This window comes from Thunnus albacares, chromosome 6 (genome assembly GCF_914725855.1).
Source record: "Thunnus albacares chromosome 6, fThuAlb1.1, whole genome shotgun sequence".
Classification (NCBI taxonomy): Eukaryota; Metazoa; Chordata; class Actinopteri; order Scombriformes; family Scombridae; genus Thunnus; species Thunnus albacares.
Genome location: NC_058111.1, coordinates 21,192,992 through 21,217,441, shown reverse-complemented (window position 1 = coordinate 21,217,441; position 24,450 = coordinate 21,192,992). Strand labels below are relative to the sequence as shown.

The window sequence follows — 24,450 nt, the reverse complement described above, 5'->3', positions numbered from 1 at the left end:
AAAAAATTCATAAAAAAAAATCCACAAATTATTTGCTCAATGAATAGATCAATCGTTTGGTCTTTAATCATGTCCGTCCATGTTTAATCACCTGTTGGTTGTCTTCTTTTAACAATAAAAAAAGAAAAATTTAAAAGAAGAAAAAACAGATAATATTCACATTTAAGAGGTTTAATTTTTGACATTTTCACCTAAAAAATGACTAACGTACCTGAGGAACTCCAGGTCGTCCCAGCCGTTGTGTAGGAGACCCTGTTCATACCTCTCCAGTCCCAGTCTCTGGAGCCACTCCCCCACTGACGATTCCCCCACAGACAACGACGAGCTACTGCTGCCCCAAAGCGCCTTCACAGGGAAAAGAAGCACAGGATTAACTAAAACACAACACTTGAGCCAGTAAAGACTAAAAAAATATGCTAGTTTGAGAGGGACTCTGTTATCCATCGCATACATTTCCTGTCTGCTAACTAACTGAAAAAGATCAGCTTAATATCTGAAGTGTAAATGTGAATTTGAATTCACTGCCCACCTCCTCAGGCAGGTCCTCTGCGATACTCTCTGTGATGGGATTTCTGGGTGGGAAGGTGCGGCAGGCGTCCAGACCTAAACCCATCCCCTGCCCCCTGAGAGGAGGCGGTGCAGAGGGAGCACGTGGAGGCTGTCCGGGAAACTCGCTCTCACTCAGTGTCTTTGCCATCTGAAGCACGGAGCATGACTGGTCATCCAACGCCCCTGCTCCACCTCCTCCACCTCCCCCTCCACTTCCTCCTCCTCCACCTCCTCCTCCTCCTCCTCCTCCTCCTCGTCTGAAACCCTCCCCAAGGGCCAGCGGGGTACCAGGACCGGCTGCCGGGATCCTGACCTCAGCCAGATCTGGATAAAGGGAGCGAGATTTAGGGAAAGGGCCCTCTGCAACCATCTCCAGGGCCCCCTTGGGAAGAGGAGGAGGTGGGAAGTCAGGAGGTGGTCGATTCAGCGTGCTTCCAACTGTGGCTCCTCCCTGCACCCCCGCCACACAAACTACATCGTCCTCTGAGGAGCCCTCCTCACTAATGGCTCGGACTGGGTGACCCGTCATGGGCCTGCGTGGGTGAGAGGGTGCTGGGGCCGCACAGGGGGGTTTGGTTCGAGCCCCGGCTGAGGGAGGAGGTGCTTTAGCTGCCTGGGGATTGGCGGAGGTAGGAGACGGGAGAAGCTCAGGTGACATAGCAGCTGCAGACTGGTTGGGAACGCCCTCCAGGATGTAGTAGGCGGGATTATTGTAGCTGTTCTTGCTGATGGATGGATCGCCGTCGGAAGGATCCTGCTTGGGCCTAAATAATACACACAGACACCGAACACGTGGTTGATGGTTTACGCTTTTAATGTTTTAATGGTTTACGCTTTTTGTTTGGTGCTGTTGGTCCACATCAAACATGTGGCTGCATATTCTTGTGTTCAACTTAAAGAGTATTTGTGTTTTCTGGTGTGTTTGTACCTTGCAGCAGTTTCCTCCTTGCTGCTCCTCTCTCCCTCTTCACTGACCTTCCCGAGCTCCCCAAGCTGTTTACGAACCACGGATGGCCTGCACAGTGGACATAAGAAGAAGAAACAGATGCATCATGTGACAGAAAACACAGAATACTAAGAAAACATGGGTGCACTTTAAGAGATACATTTAAAATTTTAAATGAAAAAAGACATGATGTTGGTTCCAGTTGCACATCACCACATAGCCAGGATACAGACATTTCACCAGGGAGAATGGCTGGTGAACATATTTATTCCAATATTATGCTTGTTTTTGTTTTTATTTTATGATTTTAAAACACATACAGCCTCTAAGCTCGTCCACAGTATTTCATTTTTCATCTTACCAATCTCCAATATAATAATATTTTGGGCAAATTTTCAGATTCTAACAATTCACCTAGAGCCTTGACTTAAAAACTTTACATAAAACATTCTGTTATTTTACATTTTGCAGTACGTACACATGACATTAAGAGCAACATTAAAAGAAGAGCTTACTGACTTCACATATTCATGTCCTGCTCTGGGAACCAGGGCGGATTTCCCTTTAGGTCCGCCCGTTTCATCTTTGTCCACACTGATCCACTCTGAAATATAACAATAAAAAGAGCAAGGGAGTCCTAAAGTTAAAATTTATATTTGCAAATTTTCAAACCATAAAAATCATTTCACTCTTCTAAACTTCTTTGTTGACATCCTCTCTTTTCTTTAAAGAAATTGGTTGTTAATAATTTGTAGAGATTTATATTTTGTACACTGTTCCACTCTGCTACTTAAGTTCACACACATATACATCAAACACAATACCATAGAGTCTCTCCCTGGTTCCCATCCTCTCAGAGGGGACTCTGACCCTCATGGACCCCCTGATGTTTCCTGTTTCCTCTCCACGGTGGGACAGGTAGGTGTGGAACTGCTGTGCTGTGCTGCCAATCATTGACTTCAGAGCCAACACACACTCTCCTACCGGTGAGAAAAAAAAACAACACACACATACATAGTTGTTTATTTGACTGAAAGAGACAAGATCCATTTGTCATCTTCAAAGCATTGCATAAGCCCAGCTGCAGGCTCAAATAAGTCCTGAACAAACCAAACGATTCAATTCAACTACAACAAGCAAATACATACACACACCACAAATATTCATTCACAAACACTCTCTTTATACCGTAGGACTCATATCCATCCAGCGATTTCACAGTTAGCAGCAGATGTTGGTCCTGCAGGTACTCGATCTCAGAGAGAAGAGGTTTGAGCGTTGTTAGCTGCTTGTTGGACCAGCCCACACGCAGGAAGTTCACGTTGTCACTGCTCTGACTGTCGTTCTCGTAACTCTTCTTAAACTCTACAGATGAGAGACAGAGAGAGAGAGAGAGAGAGATGGAGGGCAGAGTGGACGGGAGAGACGACAAAGGAAAAGAAGTAGGAATGAAAGAGGGGAGAAGACGGGGAGATGTTTCTATGACATTTCATCCACAAGTACACAGTGGACAGAAGGTGAGGGGTGCAGCGCGGGTCAAAAATGGATGCTAGCTTAAAGGTATACTGACTGCCTGAGATAGGGGGGAGGGAGAGAGATACAAAAAGAAGAAGCAGATACAATTCTATTACATCCACTTAGTGTTACAGGAACTCTGTCGCACTGTAACTCCTGGTGGATTTCCGTCAGCTTGTGAATGACATGTATGGGTGTGTGCGAGTGAGTGAAAACATGTTCGTCTCACCTTCCAAACAAGTAGAGTAGAATTCGATGAAGAACTTGGTTCTGCTCGCCGTCTTCACAATGGCCTCAATGCTCTCGAACTCGATGTAGGCCTGCTCCGAAGACTTTGGCAGCCCTAGACAGAAAAAGGTGGTCAGGAGGAAGTGGAGGAAGAGGAGGATGGCGAGAGAGAGATGTGAGTCCATGACGCAGAATGGTTTCACAGGACAAATACAGAATTATTCATTTCATGTGACATTTGGTTCAATAAAAGGAGAGAAACAGAGGAGAGCAAGAGAAACAATTCACAAGACTAAAGATTAAATTATGTACTTTTTTGCTTGCATTATTTCTGTATGAGTTTTAACATCATGTAAATTTCAAATCAAACATTAACTGTGATGCTGCTCCTGCTGTAACACCCAGCCAAAATAAAATAAAACACGAATTAACATTGAGAAAAAGAAAGAACAACTTGATGCTCTGTTTCTTCCTTCTGATGAGTCCGTTGTCTATTTCTGGTTTCTCTCAAATGTGAGTCACTGACTCACAGACTAAACAAGTAAATCACAAAGTCCAGATTTGAGGCTGGAAAAAATATTAAGTACTCGCTGAGTCAGCTCTATTAGGAAATCAAATACTTAATACACATTCTGAGAAGTAGTCAGACACCAAAAGAAGAAGAGGAAGTAGAAATCAAAAGACAAAACAGAAGGAAATTAGAACAGTAATTTCTGAGGATTTCAGTTTTTTCCACAAATACCTTTTTTGGAAACAAACTGGGAGGTCACGCCCACCTCAAACGTAGCAAACACTGGAGAGTGGTCACTTGTTACTATATCATCTGTACAGCCTAACAAACAGAAAGAAAATACACTTAAGTCTCCTCATTTATTGAGTCTTAACTGCTTTGTAAAGTATATCAAGAGGATATTTATGTGAAACAGACAATTTCAATTGACCTGTATTACACTGAGTTAAACCAAATGTGTGTCAAATGGCTTCCAAATGATTGGTCTCACCATAGGAGTTGCAGACCATGTGTGTTTCTGGGTAGGACTTCCACAGGATCCTGTCACACCAGGAGGGAACATTAGTCCTCATCTGGGACAGACAGAAAAGAAAGACAAAGCAGGTTTATCAGGACGACTCACACAAAGAGGAAATCAGACATTTGTCAGAAATGTCTGGTTTGTGAACGTACCCCCGTAGCCTTCTGCTTCTGCCAGACATATGTGTCCCTCGAGCCACGTTCATAACGGTAGGTGGGTGGGAAAGAGATCTCCTCCTCCGCTGCAAGCAAAACGACACGCATTCAGTTTAGGACAAGTATATATTTTAAAACATCAATAAACCTTATTCCCATGTTAATTTAAAGACGGCAGTATGATTAAAAAATTGACTTGCTGAGACACTTTACTCTTCCTTGACATTTTGTGTTGTGTAACATAACACCAAATCAGATTCAGATAAACCACCTCACAGCACAAAACACAGAAGTAGGTTGTTTTCTGGCACAAGCAGAACCAGGACAGGGAGCGTTAAAACAATTACGAGAATCGACAAAAACCGCAACAAATACTGCACATTTTTTGTAAGAAGAGCTAATTGATTTAATGTTAACATGAATAGCTTATAGCTTACATGAATTGCTGCATTCTCTTAAGTATTTGCTTTTTGTGATGACACATTCACAGTTTTTTTTTTTTTCATTTTTGGAAGTGTGAGAAATTAGTGCAATACTTCTAACGTCAATGCTGATGTAAGCAGTTCTGCCAGTCAGCAGGTAGTATTTACAGTGAATTATGTTTGACAGTTTCTCACAGACGTAAAAGGCTGAGTGAATGAAAGAATAGCCATAGTCACAACCTGTGAAAATGAGTTAATGAGAAATTTAGACGTACTTTTGAGAAACATGAGTAATAGTGGTGAAACGAGACAGAGGCTCTCTATTGTCTTTTTTTTTACTGTTTTTTACTGTTTTTACCACAATAAATGTGATAAAATAAATTGGGATACAATTATATTTTTAAAAGCTATATAAAGCATGTTTCAATAAATATTGGTTAACACAGACTTGATGAAGCTAAGAAAGGTAACAGTTTTAGTAGCACAGCTGCAGTGCTGAGCAAGCGTTCCTGGGAAGTTTGAGTCATCACTTCTGTGTATGCGGCCACTAACACCCTGTTTAAAGAACAGTGACCCCTTAATGTTGAGATATTTTTAAATATAATTTCCCAGAAGTCAAAGCAAACTCAACTTTCTCGTGAAAGTTTGCAGGAATATTATCTTTTCTGCATGATGTGAGGAGGTAACCGGCTCTGTAAAGACAGACGTCAGGTAGACACTCGGGCATACGAACCAAATCGTAGAAACACTTTATTCTTCTCCCTCTCAAGGTTGAGCTGGTCGACCTTCAGCAGTGGATCAAACTCCTTCCTGTTAATGTAGTTTAGTATCTCCTGCAAACACAGGCACACATGAGACAGGATTACAAAATGCGGTTTCATCCAAATTTGCTGCATTTAATCGTGTATGTCTGCGTGTGTGTGCGTGTGTGTTCTGCTTCACCTGTATATCCATATCCAGTCTGTAGTTGAGGTCTCCCAGCCAGAAGAGGTGTGTGAAGCGCAGCGAGATGTCGAAGGAGCTCAGCTGTTTGTCTCCTAGTGACAGCAGCCGCAGGATATCTAGATAGTTCTGGTTCCTCCTACAGGGGTCAAAGGTCACATGTAATAAGAGCTGAAACAGTGATGTGTGTGTTTCTGTGATGTTTTCTTAAGCCCAGAAAAATATATATATAAAAAAGGAGAAATATCAATGTAAAGGTTAGAAGGTACAAGACAAGACAAGAACTTAAATAAATGGGATGCACTCGAAAGTACTGTCATACGATGTGTGTGTAGGACGGTACCTGGCAATCTTCTCATTCCCCGATGTCAAGTGACAGTTCACAAAGCCGAAAGATGTTCCGTTGAACATGAAGGACACACCAACCGCCCCTTTGTTACCTAGAAAACCATCAATGTCAAACAATCAGACAAAATATTAGACAAATGAGGATGTCCAAAAACAGAGAACATAGAATAATTCTGATCTTATCGTTACACTAAAACACACCACATTGTTGAGACCTTGACACTTTTCATCAGCATAGGAATAAATGCTGTTTATTCCTTCAATTTGAAAGTTTATAGAGTTTAAACTGATGTCATGACATTTTGGATTTTGCATATTTTTTGCAAGTAAGCCATTGTCCAATTAGGAGAAGACATTTTTACTTCACTCACATTCAACAATCAGAATAACAAAAGATTTTTTAATTTAAACTTAAGTTTTTTCATCAGAATGTGACCACATGAGCTGCAGTAATTACGCCTCAACTGTCCATTATCTGTTTCATTTCTGCGATTCCCATGTTCATATTTTTCTGTAGACTTTGACCAGAAATAAAGCATTTAAGGAAGAATGAATAATGAACACTGAGTACTGTTGTTACCCAGTGTGTTGGCGATGCCCGTCTTGACACTGGACATTCCCACATGGCTGATCCGGTTCTCATGTTCAGGTTTCACCAGCACAGCAATCTTTATGTTCCACAGAGTCTGCACCGCTATCTACAAACAAGAACAACAAATGACGATCAGAAACATCTAATATGTGTGTTAGCAACGCACAGCAGTGAATCTTTTTTTAGTCATTTTCATCTTTGCTGCACTCTAACTATGCAAATATATAATGGTCCAACATGTAAAATCTTTATTTTCCAAAAATCTTTATTTCCACCCGTTTTCCTCACCGGTTTATAATCCAGCTCTGTATGTTCTTTCAACATGGCACGTAGTGACTCCACCCACTCGCGATCACACACTGAGTTTTCTTGGGTTCCAAACACATACAGGTCATGAGGGATGGTGACGGTCATCTCGTCCAGAGTCTTCCCGAGGCCACGACACAAAACCCATGAGGCCACAGACTTAGGCGCAGGCACCGAACCTAAAGACAAAGGTACATTTTCACCAAAAATACCAACATCGTGCTCTAAAAAACAGAAGAAATATTCACTTTTGGTTTGAGACTACATACATCTGTGTTACTTTTTAATGTCTCATGTGGAAGTACAGTACATCATGTGTAAATATGTGTTGCCAAGTGTTATAAAAATTATTATTACACTGTGTATGTGTGTTACTATTTTACATGGATCATGATGAATTGTTCCTGTCTTGTATTGCAACTCTGCAACATCAGCACACTCATCAGCTAAGGTTAAAGGAAGTACAGCATTATATTTGTAAGGAGGAAGATGTAGAAATTAAAATTCGTTGAAGACAGGGTGAGACATGTCATCTGGGGGTCAGTTGGGCAAGATGGTTCCTGGACAGGAGAACTGAAAACAGACATGTATGACTGTATTAAGTAAGTCTGTAAAGAACTGTATAAAACCCTGTTATAAGCGCTCCACTGGGAGCCTTTTTCTTTGTAACCACATCCTGTGTGTAGCATTGTGAAACGCTCCTTCTTGTACAAGAAAATAAATTCTGTTAAATTTTGATACTTCGGCTCCGGTCTCTATTGTTTAATGGTCAAGAAATTCTTTTAACACCAAGCTATGTTGAAAAGAAAGTGAAATCTAAAAAACTAAAAAAGATATGAATGTGTGCATGTCTTACCCATGTTCCAGGTCCCTATGAAGACGGAGATCATGTCTGGCTCGTCCTGGTTGGAATGTTTGTTCTTCATCAGCTGCAGCAGCTGGCAAAACGCCTCCCGCTTCTGAAACACACACGAAAATCAGTGAGCCAAGAGTGCCGCAATAGGGCACATCGTTTTGAAGAAGCCACAGTGTGCTTATACTGTATGTGCTCTCATTAAACCTTTTAACATTTTGCATTTATATTCATATTATTTCTTAACCGCTCTCATGTACAGAGATGTGGGCAGAACATGCTTCTTTATTATTCTTCATCATGTTACATTACATGTAACTATAATTGAAATTATTAATGCAGAAATAGCAACGCAGATATGTGCATTTGCGATATGAGATATGTAATGTGTGGGAATCGCAATACAGGAAGTGTTTCAGTGGAAACTGAGCCCCCACACATAGAGGAGATTTGTCTGTGCCACAAACCTTATGAATATACAAATAAAACTGATATGCACAAGCATTTCCTTATTAGATTGGATATAAAAGTCTATTCATGTCATTCCTGTAATGTTCACATGAAGGTGTTTGCATGTTTGAATGACTGAGTGTAACTGTGAGCGACTGTACTTCCCTTTTATGCACAAATACATTTTGGAGATAGTTTGTGTGCATGTGAATGTATGTGTGTGTGTGTGTGTGTGTGTGTGTGTGTGTGTGTGTGTGTGTGTGTGTAGACCTTGGCACTAGCAAAGATGAAGTCTTTCCTCTGGCTCTTGTCCTTCTCCTTCTCAAAAACAATGCCCAGCTTATTTTGCACCCGCTGAGACTTGATCAGCTGACGGACTGAGAGAGTCAGAGGCAGACCAACAGGCAGACAGATGGGAGACAGAAGGTTAGGGAGGGAGAGAAAAAAAAAAGAAGCGAATATGAAAAGGAAAAGAGAAAAATTTGACAGAAAGAAAGATAAACTTGCACATATGCACAAAACCACTAGTTCCTCACATAACTTTTTACGTCACAATCTAGATAGTAAGTCAAACTGATATTAAGAGGAACTTTATTTTATTTTCGGCTTGGATCCTTATTAATTCATATCAAATACATTTAACTTCTTGTCCTTACGTCGACTATTTTTGTGGAGGGATCGCGCAGAAACTGACCGGTGATAAATTGCTAGTCTCACAGTTCAGGATGTGTGTGTAAAGTGTGTGTGTGTGTGTGTGTTTCTCACTTTTTTCGTATGTGAAGGTGGTCCAGTCCTCCTGGCTGTCCTTCACCTTCTTCATAACTACCAGTCTTCCTCCCTCCACGTCCACAGAAAGAGTGTACTTCTGACTCTTTCCTATCTTGGTCAGCTCTGCAAGGTAGACGTCCAGCTTTACCTGTAATGGATCAGAGGAGAAGGATTAAACACACACTCACTCACTGAGACCGGGTGTGACTGTTGCTAAAATGTGTCTGCGCATCTCTCTCATTTTGAATCATGTCACCACCAGAGGTCTCCAAAGAAATAGCAGAGCCCACTCCCCCTTCCATTGTTATCATATAAATCTATATTAGTTATATGTAGCCAGCAAGATCAGAAATCTGAGCACAAAAAGCAGGAATTTTGATGATCACACTCACTTTCCTGATTCTTTTGATTGTAGCTTTAGAGGGCAGTTCACAAATTCCATCTTCATTTTCTGATTGAAAATTGATCTTTTTTTGTTTGAATCCATAAGACTTGGCTCATAAGTTCCCTGATAAAGACTTTGATTTCCTGTAAAATCTTGACGGGGTCTGCTTGTCTGTCAGTGGCTGAATCAGGTGTCAAATCTTCAACCTATTTCACACTTCTGTTGTGCAACAGGAAGCTGCTGAAAGGAGGTCACCACAGAGAATGAAAACTTTGCTGACAGCTAATGTTTCAACTTATTCATCTCTTCTTCCTTTTAAGTCTCACCTCCTTTCCCACAAGCTCCCACTCACACTCATACTCTGCATCTTTACTCTTTCACTCCTACTCTCTACTGAACCTCTTTCCATTCATACTGTTTCAACACAACAAAACCACAGCCTTCAACCTACAAATCATGTTGTTAGCAAACCTTCAATAAAACCATCGTGATCTTCAAAACTGCAACTATATTCACTTACTTACACTCACCGAGCTCTTTATTAGGAACACCTGTGCAATGTAATGCGTCAACAGCTCTGCCATAAATTCTACTTTTACTTTTGTCCACTCCATTAACATACATGAGGTTGGCAAAATATTAGGAACACTTTTCAATATCACGCACTCCGGTACACCACCACCACCCACTATGACCTCGCTAATGAAGTAGAATTATCAACTTTCCGACTGTCAACAAAAACTGTAATGTATAAGCTTCGTAAAAGTAGAATTTATGGCAGAGCTGTTGTATTGGATTGTGTTAGATTGCACAGGTGTTCCTAATAAAGTGCTCAGTGAGTGTATATGCTTAACGAACGTGGGAATACCAAAACCAGTAAATACCCTCATATGACAAAGCCACTGATGATGCTACAGGAAGCGCATTGCAAACATTCCTTTGGTCTCACATCAGCTCAGCTAAGAAACACTTCCTGTGTGTGGTGAGCGATACATGACCTCACAGACTGTATTACTATCATTCAAGTTCAGTTTGTCCTCTGTGAAACATTCCTCATCAGTAACCTTTAACAAATCAAGGTGTTTCAGCTAGATATCAGGTTTATCACCATACTAAAATCACCACAATTAGGGTTATCATTTCCTGAGCTTCATGTCCTGTCAAAACGGAAATACTAGAGATTAAAAATTCTGATAATGAAGTATAAACAGTACGAGTTAAAAGTCTGGACACACCTTCCCATTCCCTTGAATGAGAACTTGTGTCTTAACTTTTGACTGGTACTGTAATCATACCTACATTGATAATAAAGTAGAGCTTTAATGTAGCTGACTGGCAACAGACAGCAGCTGGTGCAGCAATAAATAAAACCGTAATAAATACAAAACAGTACACACATTAACTCCGTCACAAGTGTCTTGAGTCTCTTGATAAATATGAGTACACTTTGGTAACTGATATAATGCTGATATTACCCTTCCCTTACTGAAAAAAGGATTAAAAAAATATGCTTTTAGTTGATGCACTTCCTCAAAAGGTCAAAAGCTAGGAAAAGATGACATAATCACTAATAGTGAGGATTAATAGTAACTTTTCATCACCCTACAGAGAAACAACCACTAATAAAGTGTGTGTGTGTGCATATTTGTGGTTGTGTAGGGGTAGTGTGTGTGCATATGTACACGTGTGCACATGCATACCTCGAAGGCCTGCACAGGGATGGCTTTACTGTGACGCATGGAGAGAGGAGGAGGGGAGCATGGAGAGGATAAACTCATGTCCTGAAGAGCTTTCAGAGCCTGAAGGCAGAAGATGAGGAGAGAAACAATTAATAGAGAGAATAAGAAGAAAAACTGAAAGGAGGGGAGAGAAATTAGAGGACACACACACACGCACACACACACACATGCAGATAAACTGTATTGTTTCCAGCTTCAGTGTTGGTGTCAACAAGGAAACAGTTTCCCATTTCCTGGATGTGACCTAACGGGAGCAGGGAAGGTGGAGCCAGTGACATCACATGAGTTAAGACATATAGCTTGACTGCATGATGGCCGTTTCCTTTCTAGCTCACCAGCCTCTTTCACATGAAGTCCAACTAGAAAAGGTTTGACTGTATTTGCATATCAGGAGGAAAAGCAAAGCAAAATTGAATGGGTGAGGCTTACTGCACAAGAAAACTCTTATTATTCACAACAAATAACGGTTAGGATTAGAGGTAACACAAACTGTACAGTAGCTTTAAATGCTTTCCTGTTATGACCAACGTGACACACCCTCTCCGTCTGGCTTTCTAAGTATTACACATTATGTAAATACTTTAAACAGGTTGTATCAACAAACGGATAAATGGCTGCTTTGTCCAAAAATGTCACAAAAATCCCTCCATCTGTGTCTCTTCCATGTGTTGTGTTAACTCAAGGCCTAAAAAAGAGAAGGGAAGGGCTTGAAAGAGAAAGCAACAGGAAAACACACACACACACAGAAAGGGAAAACAAGAGAGAGGGAGGGGGGGGCGAAAAGTGTGTTTGTGCTTGTCTACAAATGACTATATGTGTGTACCTTCTTCTCTATGGAGGACAGCAGGTCTTTGAGAATTGCCAGCTTGGTCACGAGGTTCTCCAACTCCTGGTCTCCACCTTGATTCACCGACTGATTGAGAAAAAAAAAAACAAACAAACATATTGGAACCTGTATGAGCAGTGCAGCTTAAAAAAAGACATTAATAAGGACAGAATGTTATCTTTTTCTGCCATTGTGTGTGAAATCTTAAAAAAGGATTAAAACGAACTGTGATGATCCAAACAATCCAATAGTTTTTTGGGTTTTTTTTAGATTATTTTTTGTGGTATTTTTTGCCTTTATTAGACAGCTGATAGTGAAGAAGCAGACAGAAAACGGCAAGAGTGAGATGGGTATGACATGCAACAAAAGTCCCTCGCTGGAATCGAACTGGGGATGTTGCGGTTATGTGTGCATGTGCAGCCATTTGACTACCAGGGAGCTCCATCAATTCAATAGTTTACTGAAATTAATGCTTTTAAATCAACAAAAATGATGGTACAGCAAACACAGACACTTCACAGTTCAATGGTGTCTTAAAGATTGTTTGTAAAACTGCATAACCGGTCTATCCATGTGTAAATAACATCGTTTTTTTTTTTATCCAAATGTTAGTCATGCTTGAACTGATGACACCTGCATCACATAAAAAAGGTTTTCACTGAGGCAGAACTGCCACTGTCCAACATCTTGAGTAAATATTAACAAATATAAAACGAAGACACACAACTACAGAAGCAGCTTGTAAGTCATCCACACATGCACTTATACTATGCAGACAAACACAAACTACACTGTGTGAGTGTTTCCTTGTGATACATTATTTCAAGAACAGTATGTATGACTGTAGTGTGACTAACTCAGCTGTCCCCAGAAGACCTCAGAGAAAAAAAAAGGCTTTTCCTCAAGACAAACACTTCACCACAGGACTGTGTGTGCATGTGTTGGGTTACCTCTATGCATGTGTGTATACCTCTCCTATGTGTTAAAACCAATAACACACAAGCTTCTAATTAGACTCAGTGTCTCTGTTTTTTAATGAACTTGTTACTGAATATCTGTCACTTACTCTGATTGATTGCTCTGTAATACAATAAGCTTTACTATTTAGTAGAGCTTTAAAAAGTGTTGACATATTCCATCATTAGTGAAAAAGCATAAACATTCCTGTGAGATACACATTCACGTTCAAAGTGACAATACTGATTGTGACGAGCTGTCAAATTTTACAACAAATACACCGTATGTTGTAATTGTTAAAATAATTGATGATAGTCTGGTGAGAGCATGACCAACTGCTCATAAACACTAGATATAAATGCAGATTGCTTGTATCTACATTTGACAGTCTGAATAATGTCCACTGCTTGGTGGTGAGGATAACAGAAATGCAGAAAAGGGGTTACATACCGGCACAGTTCTGTGTGGTATGTGTAATTTTAATTGTAATTGGCAGTCGCTACATCTCTAGGATTTATGAGTTTTGCATATTTAATTGTTTGAAGAAGATTTTTTTATGTGAACATAATAAGTAAAATACATAAACATACGAAAGCAGGACGATCAGAAAGCTGGAATGCCTTGCTTGTTTTCGTTTTATTTGATTGTGTACACACGCAGACCAAGAGGCAAAAAGAGGGAGAGACACACCTGTTGGATCATCTTGGAGACCATGAAGGCACTCTGCTGATCAAAGACCTTAGACAGGATCTCCAGACCTGACAGCACTTTATCCACCTCCCTATTAAAGGAAACAAAGAGGGTTCCACAGCTCAGTTGTGTCAAAGCTTTTAAATCCTCTAATACGTCTTCGCTCTCATCATCAATAAGATTTAACTTTAGTGAAACAGATCAGGGATAATAGTATTTACCTGGATTCCCCTCAAGTGTTTTTTTTGTGTATATTCAGTATTATCTGTGTGTGCATGTTGGGGCTGATCAATGAACCACAAATGTTTAATAACCACATAATTCAGATATAATTTGTTATATTTTAAATTCCTCAGTTTAATATATCAATTTGATGAATTAAACACGCCTAATTCATGTTGCAAATGACAATATTTGAATGTGCTACATCTGCCACTGTGACCAAAACAACAGATGAGATGAGGAAGCAGGAGGTTCTGCAGGCCGAGAGAGCAAACCCTTACACACACACAACAGTGGTAATCTGTGTGAATATAGACATGCCAGTGTGTCATTTCTCACCCATTGAGGCGTTTGCAGGAGGCCACTAGTGTCTTGTTGAGGTGAGGCAGTGCACAGGCTCCCTGTTTGACTGCCTCAAGGTCCAGAGCATAGCTCCCCTTCAGATACTCATGGGAGATGGTACTCAGGCCATTAGCTGCTGGAGCACTAAACACATTCAGATAAAATCAAGTAAACATATGAATTCTGCTACATCTTCAGTACATGCGCATACATTTCTGACAACATGCATACAGAGTATTGGCAAGCACAATTTAAAACTGTATTATTATGTTTTTGATGTTTAGAAAGCTGATATTGAAAAAAGGGTAATACAAATGCAAATCAGACAACTGTCAAACTGTCACAGACTTCTTAGTTGCCTTCTCTATAAGGCTGCATATGTGTGTCTCTGACTACAAGGTCTGTAGACACACTTCCTCTAAACCAGGCTGACTTATGTCTACGCTGCCACCCACAAACACAGACCAACACACGCGCAGAATTTCACAAATCAGCTTTTTTTCTACAACAAGCAGGGAATTTGTATTATAGGCTACCACAGCTTTGTGGTTGTTTAACATGACACCACTTCTCTTATTCTTATATCCTGCACAGTAAAATGGTTTGGTAAAGAAAGGAAATTAGCCTTCTTATTTAATTTTAGACACACAACACCTCCTGCTGTGCTCCTTCCTCAGCAGAAACACTGATGACAAATAATGCACATGCTTGCAATTTTTTTTGACAGCCCTTACACCACTTTTTATATACAGCCTAATAAAACATCTCTGAGCCTCTGAAACTAAAACTTCAACTTTTACATCTGCAACACTCTGCATTTAGGATCCTTTGATATGTTTCACACTGTGCCTTCCATGTAGATTTTGCTGTGCCAAGCCGTACTTATATTTCTATATTCCTTCAAATACAGCGTGATATACTGTAGTCTACACAGATTTTAATAACAAACATATGTGCATACACACAAGGTTTAAACTTCATCAAAGCCTTGTATCATCTCTTAGAGAAGTGGTTTTCAACCGGATGTGGCTGTGTATATGTGTGTGTTTATATCATCAATAATACCTCTGATTTCCTATTTTTGTGGGCCAAGTCGATTTATGACATATTTACATTCACAGTAGCAATGAAGCAACATACTTCCTCTGTGTGTGTGTGTGTGTGTGTGTGTGTGTGTGTGTGTGTGTGTGTGTGTGTGTGTGTTGCGGTTAAGTGCTTGTGTCTAGTGTTTGAAATACGAGTGATACATGGTTAACATGTTGGTAAGGAAGACCTTTGGCTAGTCTGTGATTTGATTCTCAGCACTTATAGCATATGACACACTATAAAATTAATCCTGCAAGGACTTTGTACCTGTCTGTGGGTGTGTCTGGTCCTGGGGGAGTGGAGGTGGAGGCAGAGCGAGGGGGGAGGGGTGGCTTCTCATCTTCCCCATCTACCAATCACAGAAAAAGGAAGGTTAACACGTGACACAAGGGAGGCCACCGCTGTGAGTGTGCTTGTTTGGGCTCTAGAGATACCTGAATAATCCCGGTCATCACTGATTGCGGTTTCCTCTCTGTCTACGGGGTAAAGCAGGGTGGTGACCAGACCCTGACTGGGCTGCAGGTACAATGACACCAGCTCCGGTAATGTCTTAAACCGCTTAGGCTGCACACCCTGAGACGTCTGAGAGAGAGAGGGAGGAAGACAAACAGGGAGTGATACACCAAGAGACAAGAGGAAAAGAAGAAAAGTTAATTTCTACGTTGTATGAACATAACAATTACACCCTTTCTCCTTGGCTATAGTAGTCATGTTACTGAAATCTCTGGTGGCCCCCATTGTTTCACATTTAATGTTCTGTAAGCAAATATGACCCAGTAGTCTAAATATAATTCAAACCAGGAAGAACTGGTTCCATTGTAGAAAAGCAAAAATGCGCATCTTCAACGTCAAAGCTAAGACCCCAAAAATCAAACAGCAGTGACACAGATGTCTGTGATGTGGCAACATGGATAGTGTGTAGTGAGGCAGCACCATGATGGCGTGTGTGTGTGTGGCAAGTGGTGGTGGTGGTGGTGGTGGCGGTAGGGACTTCACAGCTGTTGGGCACAACGCACAAAGAGGCTGCTGTTGGTATGTGTGTGCGAGTGTCTGTGTGTGTGTGTGAGTGAGAGAGCTCAGAGCCAACAAAAGCATCTCTGCTTGCCAGCTGCTACTGAGGCAAATACAGTTTTTGCTTGCACACACACTTAACCTCAGTGGACAAGGATATGTGTGTGTGTGTGTGTGTGTGTGTGTGTGTGTGTGTGTGTGTATGTGTGTGTGTCTGTTTGCCGTCTCTGTACCTGTACAGCAAGAAATCCTTCCTCATCTGGGAGGATTCTGTATGTGTGGACATGCTTCTGAAATCTGCAGGGACAAAGAGAGAACAGCAAAAAAAGAAAGTGACAGATGAATAGAAGGAAGGAGAAGTGAGAAGGGAAGAAGCAACAACATTCAAACTATTTCTTGTTCTTCCCAAAAAAAAAAAAAAGATTTTGAAGACATTTCCTGTCTGACATATGCACACACACACACACACTTGTACTTGACCTCAGTTGATAGGAGTGTGTGTATGTGTGTGTGTGTGTGAGCGTGAGGGGGGTTTTAGAGGCTGTGGAGCGCTTCAACCTGTTGCTGTCTATCACAGTAGCGAGCGGGCTTTATCCTTACAGTAGCATGATACAGTAGAGCTGAAAAGACTTGAACCTGGTGTTTGCGGACTGTACAGTTACAGTGATGACACAAAATAAAGAAACCAAAACAACAAAACGCCATCATTTACCAGATAGGGATAATAGAGTTTCTTAAATCTTTTCCAAAACAAAAAAAAAAACAACAAAATGAGGGTTTTTCTTCACAGTCATCAGCTGTATATCAAGCTCAGAGTCTGAATAGCATTTCAGATTTTACCAATCGCGGATCAATGTTCTGACATTGTGTGACAACACGCCTGCAGCCACAAACTGGAGTTCAATGATTTTCACATCTGCGCTCTGAGCCTGCTCAGCAAACCGGACACAAAATGTTCAATTTGCCAAGCAAACGCTGTGGTTTACATCTGTCGGTGTGTGTATACTGTATATGAGTATCATGGCTGCGTGTCTGTTTAGAAGTGTGGGTGTTAGGATGGCAGCTTATGCAAAACACTTAAGTAATGCTTTTACTTCTGTGTACATGCTGTTTTTATTTACAGTACGTGTGTGTGTAGGTGTGTGTGTGTATACACTGTATAAACTGAGTGAGAGACAAATCCATGTTGGGAATTATCCTGCTCTGACCAGTCAGCTGTTTTTCCCAGGCGTTCCAGGTCAGTGTTGCACAGGAACTAAAACATAGACTGGATATGGAGATATATAAAAGTGTTTGAACAACAAACTGCAACAGAAGGATTTCTTTCAATCCCAAATAAATATTGTTACAGTTGCATTGGATTCACTTAATACAGTTGGACTGAATTAACATAATAAGAAAGCTTTCATTCATTTCATTAATGTCACTATAAAACATCAATCCAAGATCACATCTCTTCCCTCTCCTTTTTGAATTAAGTTAATAATTGTTGTCGTTTCCTGTCAGTGCTGCTCTACAATATTAACATTGGCATGTTGCCTAATAACAATGTTTATGACTGATATTGTATGACGGGTGGGTAAAAGGTTGGTTCAGACTTGCACATTGGTTTGGGAGGGTTAGAGATGGTGGGACTCATTTGTTTGCTAATTAATTGTCAGAATTCTGCATTCTCTGTCTGTTTGTATTTTTATTTTTTCCCGTAAAAAAAAAAAAAAAAAAAAAGAGGGAGACAGCTTTCATTTAAATTACATGACATGGAATAAACCTACAATTGTTGTCTGTCTATACGGGTCAACACAGGTCATCAATCCTGGCTTCAAGACTGTGGTCCTACCCAGGGCTCAAGATGTGTTGATTGGATTTGACTTGTAGCACAGTGGGTGAGTCTACATTATCAACTTCTTGATGGCATTAGAAAAAAAAACATTTTTTTGAGTTCAACAGAGAGTTTGACATGCCATAAAAGTGTGCAAATGCTTAACTGAATTGGTAATTTAAACCAGTCAGTTTCCAGTACATCTGGAAATTAATTATGACGTGCTCTCACTTTGCTTCCTTACTGAGCAATTATGTTTTTACAAGCTGCTTATCACCAATTCCTGCTGCAGAGGCTCTCATGCCAAAACCTATAAGATGTCTATTTTATTTGTGTTTCTTTTTTTGACATCCTTGCTTTTATCTGACAACACACAAGAGGAGAGAGCGGGGAGGAAATGCACCCGTATTATCATTCAGTTAAAGGACATCAAGTTCCCACAATTTATAAACAGCACATTTATCATTGCAGATTGTTGCTAATAACAGTGTGATATATCACATTTTTCACGCCTCCAGCATCTGGCCAGACTAACAGTATTAACTTGATAAATATTGGCTCCTGCTTTGACCTCAAGGTCCAGCAGTAAACACAGCATGTGAGAGGAACTGTTTCTATTGTTTTATCTATCTAGACTCTGAAATCATGTCCACATTCAATCTTGTCCCATTGCATACAATTTATAAACACAAAGCATTGTAGCTCCAGTGGCACAGGATCCACACATTAGAGTCACTGCAGTGTTGTGTGTGTGTGTGTGTGTGTGTGTGTGTTTGTCTTCCTGTTGGCAGCTGAAGAGATTCTCTGCGGGTCTGTGGAGTAAATACTATTGTTTCAGTAGCAGCAAAGTTATAACGGGGGGAGGGGGACACAGAAAGAGAGAGAGGTTTATTATGGGATAGACATAGACCCAAGGCTTACAGTGTGTGTGTGTTGTAAACAATAGTGTGTACTGAGGGTACTGACTGCGTCACTAACTCCCTCTGTCCTGTCTGTTCAGAGCAATTCTTCAACATCTTCCTTTCAAGATGATACATTTAATACTATGTCAGTGTAGATTAATGTTTTTCTTAAGGTTGACAACAACTAACAGCTGCATTTCCCTCCTTGTAAGCTTCTCTGCTGTCCATATTGTGTCTGTTCTGATCATCACATCCTCAGGTGCCGCAGGTCAGCTCAGGTCAGTGCTGCACTGTAAACAGTATGTGTATCAACACACTCCAACCAATTACTGCTTATGGTAAATAGCTCCAATTAGCCAAACGATTCCAATGTTTTTGTTTCGGATCTTTTTTTAACTTGTTGTGTGAAGTGTCTGAGTATCTTGGAAAGCACTCTACAAATAAAATGTATAATAATTATTATTACATACAATTCAAAATATTACCTGCTTGTCATAGCGTTTAGTCAGCCAGCTGATGTTATTGTGCAGAGAAAGTTACAGACTAATGCTGACAAATATGAGGGACACTTCATTCTTTTCAAGAAGTGTCACTGCTGAGAGGAATCCAGTTAAAAACCATGTTACTTTATCGGTTTCTCTTATTTATATTAAGTCAATAACAATGGAGAAGATCTAGTTAAAGAGAAGTAGGAATGAGTTTCACAAGGATGTTTTTGTTTTATGATGATCTGTATCCAAACATTTTCTAAATAAAGTTTCCGCGCCACACTAATCATCCTCACATGTAATATCTCAGTACAAAAATCTCAAGGAACAGACAATCAGTCAGCTAATAAAACAAGTAAAAGGCCTAAAATAAGACAAAAGACATAACATAAGACCTAACCAGATGACTTTTTACAGCGCTGTCTACCTGGAAATCTACTATTTATAGAAAAAATATACATTGGGAAAAAAAGGCGACATACACATACACACACGTTCATAATGAGGAATGTTTCCACACAAACTTTCAGGTTTCAAAGACACACACAGAAACACAGAGAGCCATGCCTGAACCCCGACATGTTTAGACGCGCTGCACTACTGATACTAAGGAACATCTTCCTGACAAGAAAAATAGGAAACAATTCAATATCTCTGTAGATGCATTCACTTAAGCTTATTAAAAACATGGCCTCACCTGATGGGTGGCATGTTTCTTACTACAATAAACACTAAATGCATCAAAATCTGGCACTAAAGCTGGAAACATTAGTGACTTTTTACTGCCAGCAGTTTTTCCAATATTGTAATATTTATTCATGCTGTGGCGGTGAATGCCAACATTTCAGCAAACTATATTTGAATATATTATTCAGTACTTGTATAATAAAATAGATAACTTTAACAATCCCCAGAGGGGAAATTAATTTAGTCACCCATACACTGTGCTGAATAACAAAAGACACACAAGTCAGAGAGATCACAGAAGACTACTTATGCAAAACACACTGTCACAACAGTGGAAACACTAACACACACTCTAACAGAGATAACAACTAAGACAACAGACTTAACAATTAACTTAGGTAAGTACAATTCATATAAACACGAGACCTTAGGGATTGTGTCAAAAAAAACAACCCATATCTTAGGAAACAGGCAAGTATCACATATCATTCAAAAGTTTGACAGCTGCAGACACAAAAGAGCTTTTGAATCTTTTTTTTTTTGACTACTAAAATCACCAAACAGGGAATAACCTGCAATCTGCATCATCTGTAGCACAAAAAAATTAAACACACTCAGCAGGCATTTATCGTATTTGATATATCTGTTGATCTACTCAATGGTCAATGGGAAGCCAATTAAAAGTGGCCACTTCCTAAAAAAAAAAAAGGTCAGTACAAAACTCCATAGACTGAAATGTAAGAGGAAGTGAGTCTCAAAGGCATAAAGACAAACTGGCCCACGGCTGCTACAGGCCCTAGAGTCACCAAAACCCTCTTCCCACCAGTCTATTCTCAGGCAACAGCAGAGTGGAAACACTTCCTAAAACACACTGATGCATCCAAGGCCCTCCAAAAGGAAGTGCACATGTCTGCGTATACGAGTCATGAGGGCAAACTCGACAAAAAGCTCTGTCTAGTAGCCATGTCCACCTCAAAAAGTATTTTGTTTCTCAAGTGAGGACCTGACAGGGGTGACCTGATTTAAGCAGTTAAAATGAGCTAGTTTCCATGTTAAATCACCACTTTGATGTAGTCTGAACTGTGCCTCAGCAGTGTCATGTTGTAGTCCTCTAGACAAAGACAATATGACGGCACTCAATAGAAATTAAATACAGTAAACTATATTTTCCCTTTTATTGCAAAAAAGGATAATACTCAGCTATATTCTATAATGAAAGGAAGTCTTACAATTGTCCATACATGCCCCCAGGTTATCAGTTAGGTCGAATGATACACTGTCATTCACAGCTGACATTGCATTGTGCACTTGTGCAATAATAACACGGTGCAACGTAAAGCAAATTTAAACCAGCTTTATTTTACTTGGACGCAGACATGTCCCCTTTTAGAGTAAGCAAAGTGCTTAATTAATATGCTACTGATTGTTGGCTTTAGCTTGGATGGTGAGTGAGTATTGAACGACAATAACTGTGTCAGGTTGAGCCAATCACAGTATTGAACAAATGTCTTCTGTTAAGGTCACTCTAATCAGTACTTTTGAGTGATGAAATTCTTCCAAATCGAGTTAATTAAAAGCTGCATGTATACGGTTTGTTTTCTTTTTGTTGCTGTTGTTAGGAATGCTAAATGTTGTGCAGACATGCCAGGCCCCCAGAGGGAATCCTACTGACTTTGGTGATCTATTGACTTTTCCACTAGCACTATCATGAAGTTGACATTTTTTTGGCTTTTAGTGAAATATCTCAACCACAGAGGATTGGACAGATTGCCGTGAAATTAACATGGCAATCAATAAAACTACCACAATGTCTGTTATAATTATTCCCTGGCACATAGCAGGGTAAAGAAAAACTAAGAAGTTTAAAGGTGGACTTAAAAGACAGCATTTTATCCCTAATTGAGAGCATTCTAGCAATGATGGTCATTTGATCACCAGTAAATGTGACCAAAACGTCTGGGCAAAAAGCAGTAACACTGTTAGTAAGGTACAGATTGGCTAAACTCTGTCCAACTTAGCTTTAAGGAAACCTTCTGAGATGAAACAAAGTCCACGATGTGAAAGGTTAAAGGGGAGAGGAAGGGAGAGGTGGAGGCAGGAATAAATCTGGAAACGGATGATGCATGGATGTAAGGAATGCTGTTGGTCATTGGCTGACCTACAGAATTAATTGTGCATCCAGGGATGAAAAAGGAAAATGATCACCACTTTTATAGGCTAGTATTCTATTCTGCAGCCATCAATTACAACTATGGGTGATATATTTGAATATTCAAACAAATATTTAGCACGTACAAACAGTAAGTAGAAGTTTATGTTCACACATACACATACACACACACACACACCATGAACTCAGCATGGGGTGAACTATCAGACAGGGAACATAGGTCAAGTCAATGTCAGACTACTGTGTCACAAGCACAGGCCTTTTTATTTCCTGTCCGTAGTCTATGCATCGGTTTAACTTGGTGCCAGTGCTGGGGGGGGGGGGGGTTGGCGGCATGTGAGTCATTTGTAGTTTTTAAAAGTTCACATCCCTTTTCCACGCTTCATTTGACTTGGCTGAGTCATTGTCAAATGCCCACAATACTGGCATGATTGTCTGTGTTGGTTGTCTGATTATCAAGGTGTAGACAGTAGAGATATAGTTTATTTTACTAAACATAATCCAGCACTGTAAGGACTGTTATTTATGTAGTTTACTGAGTGCAAAGGAAACTGGTGGTTAGGATTCCCTTGTGTAACGGAGGATGGGCGTTTCATAATTCCTCCCCAGACCCTCTCAAGTCCATCCTAACAGAGAAGGCCCACGCTGATCTGACATACAGATTGTCATCATCTTACTGTGTGAGAAGACATGTAGCTCCTTCAGCTCAGCCAGCTGCTTCAAAAACTGCAAAGATCTTACATGAACCTTAAATTAAAATATCAGCACAGCTTCACCAGGCCATACATGCTTATATTTACCCCCTCCACCACTGCTCACAACCCGCAGGCTGATTGTAGCAGTGTGCCCTGTAAAAAAAAAAAAAAAAAAAAAAACGGCGCTGCAGGCGACCACATCAGAGGCAAGACAGACAGGGACAGCCCTAAAAGTTGAGTGCCAAGCTGGAGTTTCACTGCTGGGCAGACAGGCAGTCTCTCTCTCTCCCACTCACTGCCTTCCAGGAGAAAGTAAACAAATGCGTTTGGCTGAAACCTTGTTTAACACTTTGCTTACGCAGGCAACAGCTACAATTTGATCACATACAACAGCAAATGATGCCAGGTTGCTTCTGAAGGGAAGTTGATGAACAGTTTAGAGGAGCAGTGTCTGGCTTGGCAGAATAATAACAGACATGGCAGTGACTTTAACACAAGTCCCAAGACTCCCCTGAAGGCATGTGTGCTATTACAACATAAACATAAAACTAAACTTTGAGTATTTAAACTGTGGCAGAGGCGTATTTTTTGCAGCAAACAAAGCAAAGACGAGGCCGAAAAGAAAAGTTAGAAGTTTGTCTTTTGTGCGATAAAGTTACTTACAGTACACACAAAGCGTAAGCCCCGTTGACACTCTCACTGTCCCGCACCAGGAAGCTGCCATCTCTCCCGGCCCGGGCCAGTAGCTCCTCGGCCGCCGCTCGACTCAGGTCCCGGTGATACCACATCGGCGGTACGGGCCCCAACGGAGAAACCCCTCCACCACCACCACCACCACCCCCGGCCATGGCCACAGCCCTTCAAACCGGCTTCAACTCAAACTGCTTCCCGACTTCTCCGAAAAACCTCCCAGCCCTCCTCCAGACTGAAAAATAATCCGGTGAGAGGACCGTTGAGAGCCAAAAGAGCGCAAACGTTATTCCGACGGTGGTTGGGAGGCAGGAGAAAACCGACGGCAGGGGGCTATAAGTTGTTGGTTTGTTAAGTTACGCCGTTTGCTGCTGTTTCCTCGGTTCCTGAAAGGTTCACCACCCTCCTACTTTCGCTTCCCAGTCCTACGGAAATCAGGGACAGGGTATGTAAATCCACACCGGAGACCAGGGAGCCAATTTATTTTTTCCTAGGATGGCAAAGTCATGACCCGCCCTACCCTGCCTCTGATCGGCTAGTATTTGTTGTCTTCGTTGGTTGGATTGGTTAGGTTCAGGCATGAGGAGTGTGATTGGTTAGAGTTAGGGTAAGAATATCAGAGTAAGCCAATCAGAT

At 40.7% G+C, this 24,450-nt stretch overlaps 1 protein-coding gene across 1 annotated transcript in view; it reads right to left on the bottom strand.

The window, feature by feature from the left end:
* The window catches only part of inppl1a (inositol polyphosphate phosphatase-like 1a), a 27,348-nt gene extending 2,898 nt beyond the window's left edge, over positions 1 to 24,450 (bottom strand). The window contains exons 1-26 of the mRNA XM_044354050.1: positions 23,788 to 24,450; positions 16,597 to 16,660; positions 15,787 to 15,934; positions 15,620 to 15,701; positions 14,264 to 14,410; positions 13,703 to 13,793; positions 12,053 to 12,142; positions 11,191 to 11,289; positions 9,103 to 9,253; positions 8,608 to 8,714; positions 7,891 to 7,993; positions 7,017 to 7,213; positions 6,717 to 6,834; positions 6,132 to 6,228; positions 5,789 to 5,927; positions 5,580 to 5,679; positions 4,422 to 4,510; positions 4,240 to 4,321; positions 3,981 to 4,070; positions 3,240 to 3,353; positions 2,684 to 2,860; positions 2,320 to 2,475; positions 2,015 to 2,099; positions 1,478 to 1,564; positions 530 to 1,313; positions 212 to 345 (exon numbers count right to left, since the gene is read on the bottom strand). Coding sequence (XP_044209985.1) covers positions 212 to 345; positions 530 to 1,313; positions 1,478 to 1,564; positions 2,015 to 2,099; positions 2,320 to 2,475; positions 2,684 to 2,860; positions 3,240 to 3,353; positions 3,981 to 4,070; positions 4,240 to 4,321; positions 4,422 to 4,510; positions 5,580 to 5,679; positions 5,789 to 5,927; positions 6,132 to 6,228; positions 6,717 to 6,834; positions 7,017 to 7,213; positions 7,891 to 7,993; positions 8,608 to 8,714; positions 9,103 to 9,253; positions 11,191 to 11,289; positions 12,053 to 12,142; positions 13,703 to 13,793; positions 14,264 to 14,410; positions 15,620 to 15,701; positions 15,787 to 15,934; positions 16,597 to 16,660; positions 23,788 to 23,972 — 3,716 coding nt within the window. The 5' untranslated portion in view covers positions 23,973 to 24,450. The remainder of the gene's footprint in view (positions 1 to 211; positions 346 to 529; positions 1,314 to 1,477; positions 1,565 to 2,014; positions 2,100 to 2,319; positions 2,476 to 2,683; positions 2,861 to 3,239; positions 3,354 to 3,980; positions 4,071 to 4,239; positions 4,322 to 4,421; positions 4,511 to 5,579; positions 5,680 to 5,788; positions 5,928 to 6,131; positions 6,229 to 6,716; positions 6,835 to 7,016; positions 7,214 to 7,890; positions 7,994 to 8,607; positions 8,715 to 9,102; positions 9,254 to 11,190; positions 11,290 to 12,052; positions 12,143 to 13,702; positions 13,794 to 14,263; positions 14,411 to 15,619; positions 15,702 to 15,786; positions 15,935 to 16,596; positions 16,661 to 23,787) is intronic.